The sequence below is a fragment of the Bacillus rossius genome (assembly GCF_032445375.1).
Source record: "Bacillus rossius redtenbacheri isolate Brsri chromosome 4 unlocalized genomic scaffold, Brsri_v3 Brsri_v3_scf4_2, whole genome shotgun sequence".
Classification (NCBI taxonomy): Eukaryota; Metazoa; Arthropoda; class Insecta; order Phasmatodea; family Bacillidae; genus Bacillus; species Bacillus rossius.
In genome coordinates this window covers 40,846,321-40,862,521 of record NW_026962011.1, presented here as the reverse complement: position 1 = coordinate 40,862,521, position 16,201 = coordinate 40,846,321, and the positions used below count along the sequence as shown (strand labels likewise).

The following is a 16,201-nucleotide window of genomic DNA, read 5'->3' as shown; positions in this document are numbered from 1 at the left end:
CAATGCCTTTTTCAACCTCCTTGGCGCCATCGAGGTTCGTGATCGGCGCCCGCGGATCGCCGACGGCGGTTTTCGGCACCTCGCGGCCGGCGCGCGAGGCGCGCGCTTGGGAACATAACCGCTGATTTCTCCTCTGTCGGCGCCGTCGGTGTTTAGCGGGAGGGGGCGGAGGAGGGGGGTGGAGGTCAGCTGGTACTGGATTCCTTCGATATACGCCCGCGGGAGTGACGCGGAGGGAGGGAGAGTGACGGAGGAAGGGGTGAAGGCAAGCCCGGCCTTAGCTGCAGGGAGGGTGGGAGGTGTCGCGACGAAGGAGGGGAACGCCGTGACGTCACGAGTCTATATAGGCGCGGGACGGCTTGGGGCGCCTTTCCAGTCTCGGCCCAAAACTTTTCCTTCTCAGCTGTAACCATCCCCCTTCCTCCCCCTCCAACCCCATTCGCGCCTGGAGCTACCCCCCTTCCGCGGAGGACCGTCGTCAGTAGGGGCCAGCTGTCGCGCGCGGGACTCGAAGCAAGAGCCCTTTGTTCCAGGAAGAGCGTCTGCGCGCCACCCCGACATGAGGCTCGTGATTACGTAAGTAACCAGTGGTCTGCGGGGCGGTAGTTGGCATAGAGGAAGCATGGTCTCTGCAACGTGTGCTCAACACATCGTTCCCGTTAATCAACAATTTATCTGGTTTCATGCTTAGGTGTCATTATGCAAATTAGTTTTTTCAAATGTTGTGTTTTTGGTGGAAATTTCGGAGCCATTTTAAGGTGTGGCGAAATAAGTCCACGACTTTCCACCGCTTAGATGATTGAATGTTTTCCGGAAGTGTCTTCACGCATTGTTGTACACAAGGGATTGCAACGTCTGCATGGTTAGTGTGTGAAGCCGTTTTTCTTCTTCAGCTGATTGTTCCGCCGTGTTGGCTGAAGTGTGGAGTGTTTGCATTGTGGAAACTGTTTTAATGAATATTTTTAATGAAAGTGAATGTTCTAAATAACGGAGATTCTAATTCATACTTACCATCATCCGTCGTATGAAGCACAATTTCCGCAATTTTTGGGGCGGGACAATATGGCGATGTTTCGGTTAAAAAGTAACTTGAACTACGTCACAGCACAACGTCTTCTCAGAATTCCTCACTCCGTGGTTGCACAATTGAAAACAGTTTTGGCTCCATATTTGTATTTCCTCTATGGGTATTGTTGCTTGCTCTCTTCCAACTTGTGTTGTCGAGAGCGCTAGTAGCTTCCTGGTTTACAAATGTGGGTCAAGGCGAGGAAATATGCACTGTTTCTATTATTATCGAGTTATAAGTTTATGTTTAATACGTAAGCCATCCCGCGATCAGACTGTCAACATATACCGGAGTCATTAACAAGTAATGATTTATGAATCTTCATCCAAGCCCCATTATGAAACACCGCGTACTTAATAAGGTTTGATCTCAGCTGCCGCATACCAATAAAAAACGTTAGCTAGCAATTACACACGAAACCGGTGAATAAGCTAATTGAATCAGGAATTTATATTTAATAATTAATGATTTTTGTAGTAAATTTTTTCTAATGGAAACTTATGCATTGCATATATTGTGGTGGGATTAATGTTCTACAACTACTTTTTTTTCCAAAAATTTCTTCAAAAAAAAACATACAAAATATTTTTGTATTGTTAATTGTAGTCGTGGCTGACTTATTGATAGCTGGAAAATATTTTTTTTCCCCTTTAAGCAAGTGTTCAGGTTAATTATATTTGTCAACAAATATTACTACAATTAATGTAGTTTTCAGATTAAAAACTATATTGGGATGTTTAGCGATAATTTTGGGTTTGTCATAATTAGTAGATTATAAAAACAAAAAAAAATTCTTCAAATTATTTGAAAAGACCAAATTAAAAAAATAACATGAAATGGAAATAAGTCCAGGAATGTGTTAGGTAATAGATTAATTTATTTTAATATTTATTTATTGAGAAATAAGGTAACATCGGCTCAAAAATAAGGACTAAGGTTCATAATAGGAAAACATTTTTGTTTAAAATAAGTACATTTGTTAAAAAAAAAGTCAAGAGAAAACTCTTATGTGCTTTAAAATGTTTCAGTTTTGGTTTTAATATATCTATTGGACTGCAACTGATTAGTTTCAAAAATACTTAAAAGGTAGCGCCGAGTTTTTAATGCTTTGGAGAACCAAAACAAAATGTTAAAAATCTTTGATGCCATGTTTGTTCCAAAACGTTTTTCTTGGCTAGTAAATTATAGGTATTTTTTAAGTTGCGATTATATATTGTTACAAATTTTTCAAAATGGTTATGATATACCATGGAAAGCACGGGTACGAAATTACGAACCAGCCTTGAGTTTGACTCATGAAATACGAGATTGGAGTACACAAGATTGGAGTAGGTCACCGAGATGTCTCAGAGCTTTGGTGGTAAGTGTTGTTGTTGTTGGCCAAGACCGTGTCCGAATACAAGTACACAGCACCTCGCGTACTTCACTTGCCCTTAGGGTATACTAGAGCAACTCGGACGGGTACGATGTTTGGCTTTTAACTTTATTTTAACTCTATTAGCCAATCAAACAGGATTGACGTTTTTTTTCCTCAACGAATTAATTTAATTGAAAAAAATAAACAGTCTCTAATTGGAATGAGTAATTTTGACCACTTCAATACTGACACACGAATTAATTGAAATGTACTTTATGATTCTACCTTTGCGTCGCATTATATGTGCATGTTTTGGTTGGAACATTTTTAATATCATTAAATTGTAAAGTGATAATGTTTGTTTGAGCATTTTAATTACTTGAACGCTATATCATATATAACCTTCAAAACGTTTTCCAAGTGATGACTTTTTTTTTTTATCTGGAAGTACGCAGGATGTAGGCCTACATAGATTCGATAACTTGAAGTTGGAATGGCCCTCGTGACGTCACTTTCGAGGCACAAGTACGTACTTCAGGTGAACTCGGACACGGCCCTAGTTCCACCGCAGATGCCCACAGAGGATTCAAGATGGCTGCCACGAGCGTGGCTCCCTCTCCGGAGCGCCTCGCGCGGCAGGTAGTCTCTGGCCTTCTCCGCGCGCGAGGAATGTTCCAGCGCCGGCGCGGCGCCGGGTTGTTTCCAAAACACGACGCCCGGCGCGCCCCTGGCGGCGAGAACCCGAAACCCGCCCCGCCACGAGCAAACAAACGGCGCACAGCAACAACAACAATAGCAAAACAACAATTGCTGCGTTTCACAACCGCGCTCAAACGCGCCAGTCTGTTACGAAAACAAGCGCTGTTTGGTCGAAGCGACCAACTCCGTCGTATGAGACCTTCAGTTAATCATGAACAGTTTTCGAACAATACATTTTCTTCATATCAACAATAAGAAGAAAAAAAAGAAGAAGAAAATCGAATATATTTTAAAATTCAAATAGAGCAACATTCTAATCGCAACCACTTGATACTGGTTCTCTGAATCTTCTCATTCTGCTATCACCAGTTCTTGTAGTTAACATGAGATTTTGAATATCAAATTTTTATTTTCATCATAATCAACAACTAATTAAAACTATCAACTGCTACGTCATATAAAACGGATATCACATATTTTTTTCTTTTCCAATAAGAGATTGCTAGTTTCAAAAAAAAAAAATGTTGCAACCGAGTGGCAGATGCAAGGTGAACGGGTCTTGTCCCGCTGGTCTGGCGCCACAGAACCAGGCTGTGGTCTCCGCGCAGAGCTGCACAGTCGCGCGCACAAAGGTCACAGCGGCACTTGACGCGCGTGCCGGCGTCGACCTTATCGCCCTTCTTGTTCCAGGCAGCCGAGGTAGCTTAGTACCGTTTATTGGACGTACGCCATTGCAGTTTTGTACTGTTAGTCACGGGGGAAAAAAAATTGAAGAACGCAAATTAAGAATTAAAAATGAAAGCATAAACCCACAGAAAGATGCCGGAATCAGCTGATGTCGAACAGATAAACCCAACGATGAACCTAAAGAGTTATTATGGACAACACGGCGACAGCACAGCCGAACACATTCAAACTTAAGTATCAGACAGCACAAGAATTCCGTGGAAGGATTTTAGTCACGAAAAAAAAATAAAATAATACCAGCACAGACACACACAGTGGACTAACAACCAAGGTAGTTTCACTAACATGAAGTTTCATTTGGCACACTAATAAGTCTTGTATGTCCCCAAAATATTTACGGAAGTGACTTCATACGGGGTTTACGTTGCCACACGTGGGTCCGCCATCTTTGCGAAGCATTTCCATTAAATCGACTTGCGTTCCATTTTCACGAAATCACTCATACCAAATGCCGTACAACTGAGAGCTGACATCAACATGGCGTGCGAGAAGGACATGTAACTTAGGTTCACACCTCATAGAATTCACCAATACTCCCCCAGGAATATGATCCCGTTAGGGTGTCGTCCTGGTTAGGAGAAAGACGGGTCTTTTACATGCCTAACACTGTTACCAGTGCCTAGCATGGGTTCCAAGAACCGGGAAATAGATACGCCATTTCCAATCGCGGCATGTTACTGGAGAGCGCACGGCTAGGTCGAGAGGTTGAGGAGACCCGTCCCAACTTCGGCCCCACCGACCCGCCCCCAGCTCCGCCGTGATGCCCCAGACCACCTACAGAGCCAGCCCCCTCTGTGGGATCTGAGTAGCACCGACACGGAACCATACCTCTCACATCCCTGGGACCCCTCGGTCACCCAGCTGCTCGTGATCCAGCCGAGGCCTATCCAACCTCTACTAGCTCAGCAGGCTAGTACCCGAGCTTAAGTAGCCCAACACTTCCACTCGTCAACAGGGCGGGGACCCCTCAGAGTGTTCTCCAAGCATAGGAGGACCACTACCACCACGTTTTCCTACTCCAATCCTGATCCGGAGCCATTAGAGGAAACCTCAGCAGGGAACAATCACAGTAAAGGATCAGTCCCGTGGCACCCTTCATCTTCAGGTATAGTGCTTTCCCGGGCAGCCTCACGGCGGCAGAGCACCCCCGAATCCGGACAAGTATGTCCTTGGGATCTTCAATATCAGCATATCTCCCGCCCGAAGGTTACAGCTGTGCCAGAGCCCGGGTAGGTAAGGTAACACCAAACCAAAGATTGCCTTAATTACCGTCTCTTAGACGATCCACCGCCCAAAGGTTACAGCCTACAAGGAGAAGGACAGTGCGACGTGAATATCTTACGTTTGAAAATGTTCTCTCCATAAGCCACGGTCCTCCGCGGACCGTGCTCACGGCAACGACAAGACGCCGCGGAGGGAAGCGGCGCTCTTGAGCAACGCGGCGGCACCCGGGTGCGCGCTGATTGCCCCTCCCGCCGCGCGCGGCAGCCCCGCGTCTCCCGACGACGGAGTGTCGTGACGCCGGAGCTTTCACCCGGGTAGGAGGGCCCTCCCATCTTCCGGGTTCGGCGGTCTGCGCCGTCGGGCGCCCGCCTTACGCCCCGTCGTCGGCGAGGGTCGTCAGACGAGCTCGCGCGGCAGCGACCCGGGTAAAGAATCGTCAAATGGGACGGTAGGGCTCGCACCCGCTCGCGAGCACAGCGTTAGATGGAAGACGTCGTTCAGCGCCCGGCGATGAAGAAGCTGTCTCTCTGGGTTTTCCGATGTGATAGTCTTTGATAAGCACCTCGCGATACTCTTAAGCTGGGTGCACAATTGAAAAAAAAAACAGTAACAGTAGGTCGTGCGCAAAAGATTTGACCGCCGTGATTTCGAAACCACTGATTCACAATGACGCATAGGACGATCGTGTGCATGGGAGAGAGGTCGTGCTCATAGGAGAGAAATGAATAAGTTTTATTTATGTTACTGACGCATGGCGCAACAGCCAATGAGAGTAGAGTAGGAAGCCATTTTGGCGGGACTAGAGAACTGTACATGTTCATCGATCATATTGTGGCAAGAAATTGTCGAGATATTACAATGGTCATAAAAACTCATAAAAAGGTCACTAGCAATTAATGTAAGTAAAGAATAAAAATATTTTCGTGGTTAAAATAGTTAACTAAAAATTTCGCATTACCGAAATTAATGTGATCATAAAGAACTGGTCACGGGATAATAATGTGGTAGTTAATATAATTATTTGCTAGCACTGCCAACATATGTTGGATACATCGCGAAATTTAATTGGCTAAAATAGACGGTAAGATATCAGTTGTGTTCCGATTTCGCACATGTCGTGTGCACAGACGTGTGCATGGCCTGCTATGCGCTCGCTTATGTTTTCTAGACTGGGGTTACCTATGAGTAGAGACCTGAAAAATTCGCGGGTTCATTTCGTGTTATGCTAAAATTCAAATAATTATACCTTAGTGCTGCTTATGTCATTGGTTCACTGTTAATCTGGAGGACTGAGGGCCAATTAGAGACCCTCACTCATAGAAGTGTCGAATCACAGGCCACCCAGTCGAGACGACTCACAAGTCAACAACCAATGAATAGTTGGCTTTTGCCCGAGTGTGTAGAGGATATAGGAGTGTATCCTGGAGGTCACTGAAGCCGCGAATTTTTCCGGTCTCTACCTATGAGTCGGCCGCAGGTTAGCTGAATGGCTCAAGGGGGAATGGGTGGCAACGATGTTGGGATGGGTTACCCAAGCCTCTCACTGGAACCCTGGAACCCTTCCTCAAACACCTCCAGGTCGCGATGAAACGGCGTATTCGTCTCTTTATGGCTTACGAGCCCACGCCAAACCAGTCCTGCCCGCCAGGGAGTATATGATGGTCCCATTGGAGCGTGGAAAATCAACGAGCAATGAATTTCCGTAATACATATTTGTCCCTGCCGCTGCGGGTAAAACTTCCGCAGCTGCGGGTAAAACTTCCGCAGTGGATTTAAGATTTATTTTTGAAGCTGTACTATTTAGGCGCGTTACGAAGAACTGATGAGAGTGAATTTTGAAAATGCGCGTGCACTATGCAACGAACGTTTCACAGGATGAAAAAAGACTACATACAAAGAAAAGGCTTAATACAAATAAAAATCATATATGTGCTTTAAAATCATATTTATTGTGAATATTAGTGATATAAATTGTGATTTACAAACTTTTTCGTGTGTATTTATATAAAGTGAGGTAATATTTCCGTATGAAATAAAATTATTTCGATTATAATTTAGTGCATTATTATTTAATAAATAATTAAAATTAATATAAGATAATATTAGAGTAAATAATCAGCATAGTTATTGATTTTCATTATTAAATATAAAAAATGTCTCGATTATTTTACTAATCTAAATAATTCGTTTTATACATGTGTTTAAATTAATATCGATTAATGAGTATTTATTTACATGTTTCAATTTGATTGAATTTATACTTCAACGCCGTATATAAATGTCACTCAAGTAATTTTATTATTTCAACTATATAATAATTATTTGCATGCAAAATTAAATTTAGTTTTTTATTTACCTTTTTTTTTACTTCTAACGCGCTTAAATACACGCATCCATTATTATTAATATTTTTTTGCTAAATATATTGAGCACAAGATGCAGGTCTCTCAAGGATGCACTAAGTAAACTCACGGAAACTGAACATGTGAATAACTGGTCTAGAAGAAGTTACCGTGTAGAGAGGGGAACCCTAAGATGTAGGCTACATCAAGTTCTGTCCCTGCCCGAACACGCCCGAATATTCACCTTCGGCCAACCTCGGGTTTATTTATATATATATTTATATTTCTCTGTTTATTTTAATGTAGCTATACTAACCTAACTAACCGTCCATAGTATTTTAAAGTGTTTTAATGTAGCTAACCTAACCGACCACTTTTAATATTTGAATTCATTTTTCCTGCGCAAAAATAAAACAAATCCCGAGGTTGGCCAAAGGTGAATATTCGGGCGTGTTCGGGCAGGGACAGAACTTGATGGACATCTTAGGCTTTTCAGTAGAGAGTGATAACCGCTCCGGTTCAACAGCATGTAGTTGAGTGACGCCGGCCTGTGTGAGGAGGCGGTGAGCTTTTTGACCCGTCCCGTATTTTTAGTCTGTCAGCGAGAGGGCTAGTGAGGCGGCCAGCGAGGTGGCCAAATTGGGTAATTAGGGTATGACTTATACTTTATTACTTGATAGCGCTCCCCCTTCCCCCCCCCCTCCACCAAGTTTCATGTTGCCGGGGAACTCAACATTCCAAGACATTTTGCGTATTATAAGAATTATATTCAGTCCTTTGAACAATACCAAAATCTGCGTTTTCAGACAGTTGTGTCTTAATTTTCAGTATATTTCATTTATCGAAAACATTAAAAAAAAAACCCTGTAATTGTAATGGTTCACCTGTGCCCGACATCTCTTTTGAATTTGTTTGTCATGTGACATGACAGATCGAACCAAGGTATAGCATGCGCAGGGAGAAAGGAGCTACAAACAATTAATTAATGTTGGCGCTAGGAAACGGAAGTTTGTTCTGAGTATCATGGTATCTTTAGGATGACTAGTAATGAGTTTGTATTGCTGTTGTTTTAGAGTCAGTACGAAAGTATGAAGGAGCACACTATATCAGAGCCTTGTGCAGTAAGATGCCAAGGCACGTTATTCACGTGTCAGTACCCCCGTCATAGATAATAATAGCGGAACCATGGACTTGATACTTGAAAAGTTTTTTGACTGTTAAAGCTTGATGCCGAAAATTTTTGAAATTTTTTAAAAGTGATATTATCAGTTAAATTAAATTTCTTTGTGAAAATACCGGAATAGTTAATGCTATCCCCTAATCTAAGAACGTAAATTTGATGTAGCGATGAATTTCTACTAGCGTTAGAATTGTTGAGTGAATCCGAAACATTAAAGGAACTTGCATCTTTGTCATTTCGATTATTTAATGACTTGTATCCCGTCTAAGCCTGGTTAAAGATTTTTAGGAACTGTGCGCACGACTTGATTGCACGTCGGAACCGAGAAAAAATATTGCAAAATTATGCACGGCATGCTACAGCGTGTTCTCGGAACTGCAACTCGCGAGGCAGACCGCGTGGGACGAAGGTGAACGTGTCTCTTGTTTCACCGCAAGGACACGCCTGCCGCTGCTAACAGGTTGGGCTGGCGGTCCTGCGACGAGGCTCGATGCAGGCGCAGAGGCGCCCAGGTGCCAGCCGGCCGAAACCTCGTACTCGAGAACGCATCCAGGCGCGAGGCTGCGATAGCTCCATTCAGCAGCGAGAGCTAATTTATCTCGTGCAAAAAAAAATCGATTGTCTGTAAAGTCGGTTAACGGACGATAGTTTAACGTGACAACGTCATAACAAAACATTGATGAAATGATTGCATACTATTATGAATCAAATTGAATCATTTTTATTAAATCATCACTATTTTGTATGGATACAAAGAAGGAGTGAAATGAAATCTACAATTTAATTGATAAATGTACTTTTATTTGCACTCATTAATTCAAATATGTTTATTACTTTAACGAAGAGATTATTTTATCTATAACATTTATACATGTTTGCTATTTAACTTCTTCCAATCTGTGTTATTATGTTGAGGATAGGACGATGATAGGAAAAGTAGGAAACGAATGGGATTGTTTCAAGTTTAATGTGCCTCGAAAAAGTCAATCTATGGTTGTTCCAATCGAGTGTAAGAGAGATAGATGCGGCGCAAGCGTGCAATGAGCGTAACGGGACACAGCGTAACTGGACACAGCGTAACGGGGCAGTGTGCCTAACGGGAAACTTTTTCGTGCGTGCAGCCGGCGTTCATCGATTTATTAGACGTCACGTCAAAAAAAAAAAACCCCTCTTTGCAAGTAGTTCCGGATCTTGACAACAGTTGTCGCCACGTGCTGGGTTGTATTGTACAGTCAGTCACTCTTCCGTGTGGGATGCGGGATGCTCACTCACTATCGCAGGAGAAGGTGGGCTTCGCTATACGTTAAGGGGAAGGGAAAATTAAGAAAACTCTCACTGCGGGGGCCCCCGCTTGCGCTTAAAGAATTGTAACAACTGCGAAACAGGGTTGATGAACGATAACGTCAAAACTATGGTTTACGGGAAAACTTTCTGTACATTTTAAAGTTTCCTGCTTATTTCATACATAAAAGCCAACTTATGGCCAACATTCAACACACAAGCAGTATCCAGAGATGACTTGTGTCGTTTGAAACCCACGTGTCAATATCTGGCCCCCTCCCCCCTCATTCAACGAACCCCCCCCCCCCCTTGCGAATATTAAAGTTTTACGCCTTTGTATCCAAGGATACTTTATTTTTTTTCAACGCGAAAAATTGCAAGAGGGGAGGGGTGGCCTTGATAATTAAAGTGTGACCCAGCAATGCGCTCTGAATAACTCTTTGACTGGCGAGAAACGTAACAAAATAGTTTACATCCGTACAAGAATATTGAGATAACCATTTGAATGATAGTCAGAAAGTAAAAGATAGATAGAAAAGTTAAATTAATCTCTTATTTCTTCGTGCGTTGTGCGCAAACACAGGGCTAAACGTTTCACGGTGAGGCCGGGAAGATACAGGACGACGAGTTAACACTAGCTCACCAACTCGGCGTTTGTTCATTAAAACGAGTCATATATAAACATAAGAAGATCATATTTATACCTGCTTTTATGAGAGTGAAAGAGAGGTATTGGAATGTAATCGTTGTAATCTATGTTTGTATACTTTTTTTTTTTAGTATAAACGTCATGTACGGCTTGCCGGCAATGATTTATCAGCTAAGTCAATCATACTGGTATACAATAGTTTTGTATGACGCTGCTTAGTATTAACTATTAATAACTTAATTTTTTGGAACTATCACTAGATGATATTTTTTTTCAGTTCTTTATGCAAATAGGCATACGTTTCAATTTATTCTCAGAATACTGGTCCTTCGATTCCTCACAGCATTCGTCTTCTTCCGAAAGAGTGTCTGAATTCCTTTCTCTACTCTTCCTTTTCTTTGCCTTTCACTTTCACCTTTAGTCGGTGTCTTCATTAAGCTGGCGCATCTAATACATAATTTCCCATTTCCTATTTTTTTATTTAGCACTTGGACATTAAATTTGTTTCCTCCTTCTTTGTAGCACTTCTTAGTTTCCCGGTGTATCATTCCACTTTATCTTCAACGTTTTTTCCTTCTTAATTCACATTTACGAATTGTTCAACCACTTAAACAGCTTAGCGCGTAAACCGGGAAATGGGAAATGAGTATAACTACTTGAAAAATAATTTAAGTTTTTGTCTTGTTTAAACTTTTAACTTTTTTTTCTATGGAAAATACTTATACGCGTTCTGTATGATTTACTATACTTAGTAAATACTCGATTTCCTTTGCTATCTTTCGGTTCTAAGTTCATAAAGTTTATTGTACATTTCGAACATAGTTTTCAAATATCCATCTGGGTACAAATTCCTTGTGAACAACTAGCTTATCAACCAAATTTCCATCAGAAAGTAGCCCATAATTATTTTATCATGTTGGTCGGTGAATAAAAAAATATAAATAATAAATACAGGCACCGCTGACAAGCGGTCCAGTTATCAGTAAGATGGGTGCTGTGTGAGCTCTAGCAGCATTCACGTCCTTCAAAGATCGCCTTATTAAAGTACAAGCGGAGCGGTTATTAAAAGTCTTTACTATTTCAAAGTCGAATGAAAAGCCATCGGAGGTCCACTGTGGAGCGTCTGCCGATATCCGTTAAGCGGGGACGCTATCATTTTATACTGAAATGTTAAAGATGAAGGGTCTCGGCATGTCCCTATACCACTTACAATTCTAGGATAAGTGTTCTTTATTGCGTCTCCAGTTTCTATCAAAGTTTTATAATAAATATTATATATATACATACATATACATATACAGGCAATTGTACAGTTTCAAATTACAAACACATTCAACTGCTTACTTTTTTTTAATTTCTAACGTTAAAATACAATTTGATATGTTACAGAGAACAATATTGCTCCTCGATCAACAACAATTTGCAACCAGATTCATCAAGAGAGCTATTCCTGCTCTAGTTATTGTAGTGAAGTAGTTTTTAATAACTGACTGTTCAAGGTATCTAATTGGAAGCGAATTTCTCAGTTTCAAGTTAGAAGGGTTAACGCGACCAGAGATTCCAAATAACCACTTAAAAGTTCAGTATGTAAAATTTTATGTTTTGCACAACTTACAGTTAAGGGCAATTCACAAAGTTTTGTCACACAAAAAATGTTAAAATTTCCGTATGAAAATGGAATAGAATGAACCAGCTTAAAACAGTCGTCCCATTTGTAGAGTATCATTAATTTTATTTCAGAATTTGGTTTTAGACTACTGACAAGACTTTTACTTACATCTGTTACTTTTTTAAGACTTTTCCACCAGTTTAATGAAAAAAAAAGTAATATTTTATGAGTGGAAATAAATCAACAAGTAAGATATTAACACCACGAGGTTTAAGAAAATGTATACATTAACTTAAGATTTTAACACTATGAATTATAGAAGGGCAGTTACATTATTTTAATGAATTTATATCAAACGTTGTCTGCATCTGTAAATTAATTATAATCAGAGTGATAAATGTGTAGGATATGTTTTTGTCGTGACGTCTAATAAATCGATGAACGCCGGCTGCACGCACGAAAAAGTGTCCCGTTACGCAAATTTACCCGTTACGCTCATTGTACGCTTGCGCCGCATCTATCTCTCTTCCACTCGATTGGAACAAGCATCGATTTGACTTTTTCGAGGCACATTAAACTTGAAACACTCCCATTCGTTTCCTACTTTTCCTATCATCGTCCTATCCTTAATAGAATAACACAGATTGGAAGAAGTTAAATAGCAAACATGTATAAAAGTTATAGTTAAAATAATCTGTTCGTTAAAGTAATAAACATATTTGAATTAATGAGTGCAAATAAAAGTAAACTTATCAATTAAATTGTAGATTTCATTTCACTCCTTCTTTGTATCCATACAAATTAGTGATAATTCAATAAAAATGATTCAATTTTATTCATAAAAGAATGCAATCATTTCATCAATGTTTTGTTATGACGTTGTCACGTTAAACTATCGTCCGTAAAACCGACTTTACAGACAACCAATTTTTTTTCCTTTATTATTTGTCAATATCCACTCATGAAACCTCACGCTGCGATCTTTGACATTTTGCTTGCCGAGGAACGGAATGTTCATTCCCAGCAGTCACGTGGAACGTCGTGCCGTCGGCGCAGGCGACTTCGTGCTAACGACATCCCCGGCGGTTGCGCAACGACGGACTCTCTCGCGGATGCTGGCTCGGAGACCCCGGTCGAGCACGCCGGCGACTGCAGGTTCCCACGGGTCGTCGCCGGGTCATTCAGCGCGGAGGTCACAAGGTCGGGGGATGCTTGTTGCAGGTGCGGCAAAGGCCACGGGTATCTTATCCCTCGAACATAACACGTGCGTGGCTTGCAAAGCTATAGCAAAATCACAATATATACCTATTGTTGCGATTTACCGGGTTTGTAAAAGGAAAGGCTAATTAAAGAATTTAATACACACACAGTTTTATTTATTGTCACTATTTACATTACTAGCAAATAATCTAAAAATGCCAATTAATCAATTGTACTTAAAAATGTTGCTTCCCCAGTCACTCGTTTTTACACACCGCACACCTCGCTGGGCCGCATCTTTGGCGCAACTCTCGCCGCAGCACCCCTCGTGGACCTCCGTCGCCAAACTCCGCCGCCGCCGACGCACTTGCCTTCGCCGAGGCTCCGCTCGACGCTTCGCTCGGAACTTCGCTCGGGACTCCGCCGCGCCCGTGACACTATCGCCCGGAACTGAACTATCTGCCCTGGAACCTTCGTCCAGGGACTTCGCCGCTGTATCGCCCGGAAACTCCGCCGCGGGAAAACTCCCGACTCCACTCACTCACTCCCTGCCCTGGAACCTTCGTTCAAGGACTTCGCCACTCTGCCGCACCCGCGGCACTATCGCCCCGGAAACTCCGCCGCGGGAAAGCTCCCGCCTGAACTCCCACTCTGAACTCTCCACTGCTCTCGGAGGCCGGCGTCCCGGGCTTATGTATCACAGGCGCCGCTTCTCGAATTCACCAGCGTGGCTGGGGCCAGTCGCGTCATTCCGCGCCGACCCGACGGCAGTAATCTCTCGAAACACGTGTCGGCGGCTCGCGTAACTCTACACTCTACAGCTGTGAGGTGTCAGGTGTCTTAGCTATCAGCGCCGCGCGGGGAGCGGAGGGAAGGAGGGGAGAAAGCGACAATACTTGTAATCTTCCAGACGCGCGTGGCGCGTCTATGTTGTGGCGGCCGCCAGCCAGCTCTGCACCTGCACGTGTCGCGGCCTTGCTCACGTTCGTAACACTATATTATTATCTCGATAAGTTTCCACACTTGCGGTTTTCATCTGACCCACCGCCTAGTTTACTTTCGCGCGGATACGTCATTATGTCAATCCTTCCCGTTGTCCGGACCTGGTGAGGATTTCCGCCTTGGGTATCCCAAACCACTCCTTCCGTTCGGTCATTACTTAAGTTAAAGGCAATACTGATGACTCTTCTACTGTAAAAGCAGTACAAATAATTTTTTTTTTTTGCTGCGCATTTAGATGCCAGACGTATGCTGCTCACTATCCGCTGTTCGTTAGAAGTCAGGCACTCTTTTGTTTGACCAGTCGTGTCATGCCAACTCTCTAGAAGTTAATTTTCTGCGTTTCCACAGCTGGGTAACGCATGCAGTATAATATTTCTGTAGTAAAATTTTATATATATATATATATATATATATATATATATACACACACACATCGTCAGACGTCAGCAAAATAATAAAACTCAAGCACGGTTAGGTAAAGCCACGTTCCAGCTTCGTGGGCATGGTTCCCTCCGGAGTCCAAAAGCTTTACTGCGGTGGGGAGAAGGGAGTGTGGCGGGGACCGGGGTCTCACGGCGAGACCTTCAAGAGTATTGTGGGCTCCGAGTCGTAGTGGAAGCCCACCGGCGAGTAACAGGCGTGGTCTGCTTAAACATGAATTCGTTACAGCGCTTTGCCTAAAATCATTTCGCATAAAGGCGTTTTGCCTAACGCCGAATTGCCTAAAGGCGATTTGTCTAACTCCGATTTGCCAAACTGCGTTTTGCCTAACGGCGATTTGCCTAACGGCGTTTTGCCTAAAATGTTACTATGATGACAAAACCTCGTTTTGCCTAACGGAGTTTTGCCTAACGGCGTATTGCCTAATGGTGTTTTGCTTAACTACGATTTGGCCAACGGCGTTTTGCCTAACGGCGATTTCCCTAACCGCGATATGCCTAACGGTGTTTTGCTAAACGGCGTTTTGCCTAAAATTAGGCAAAACGCCTTCAGGCAAGACGACACATGCCCTCACCGGCCCACGGCAGCGTCCATCACTCGTCACTCCCCGGGGGGTCGACCCCAGGGCCGCCGGGAGACGGCAGCGCGGAGGGGCCCTGGCAGCGGAACCTTGGCAGCCCCCCAGACACGACCCGCGCCCCGCCCGGCCGACCCTCCCTGCGCGCCCCGCCGGAATACCAATGCCAGGAGCCGGGGCGGAGTTCCGGCTGTCGCCGCTGCAGCCCGCAGCCTCGTGCGCAGGTCACGGACACGGCGAGGGAAAAGAAAGAAAGAAAGAATTTGAAAGCAAGCAGCGGGGGGAAAGTGCGTCTGTCCCTCAACAACCTCCCCCTCTCCTGCGTTCGCACTTAAGACACGATGTGCACTGGTTGTGTCCGCCCCACTTACACGATCATATTACACAGCCACAATGAGTGCTAACTGGCAGCACGACGGGAAACGGCATAAGCCGCCCCCAAAAAGACCAGACCTGACCAAACCAATGCGGACTAAAAGTCCAAGTACCCCACCCCTTGCATAGTAGAACTTCTACCACGCCCCACTCTTCTTCCAGGACCATCCTTCTATTCCTGTAATCCACCTGCTTGTAATAATGCATGACCTTTGCATCCCGCATGTATGTGCCCAGGGTTTTCCCTCTGTCTATGGAGGTTTTACCTGGGCCCAACTTATCTAGTTTTAGTCTAGAATTAAGAGTGAGGGGAGTTAGTCATGGCGAAAACGTCTGCCATGGCTGGCCAATCCCCTCCTAGCACATGATGCACGTGACCTTTTCTGCATGGTTAAAAACCCGCGTGTTTAGAGCGTATAGGGCTTGCCCTGAGACGCACTAAGAGTCTTCCC

The 16,201-nt window shown here is 43.4% G+C and overlaps 1 protein-coding gene across 1 annotated transcript in view; it reads left to right on the top strand.

Annotated features, from left to right (window-relative positions):
- Positions 1-358: 358 nt before the first annotated feature.
- The window catches only part of LOC134541969 (brain acid soluble protein 1), a 64,321-nt gene continuing 48,478 nt past the window's right edge, over positions 359-16,201 (top strand). Inside the window, exon 1 of the mRNA XM_063385732.1 lies at positions 359-576. Within this exon, the coding sequence (XP_063241802.1) occupies positions 560-576 (17 nt within the window). The 5' untranslated portion in view covers positions 359-559. The remainder of the gene's footprint in view (positions 577-16,201) is intronic.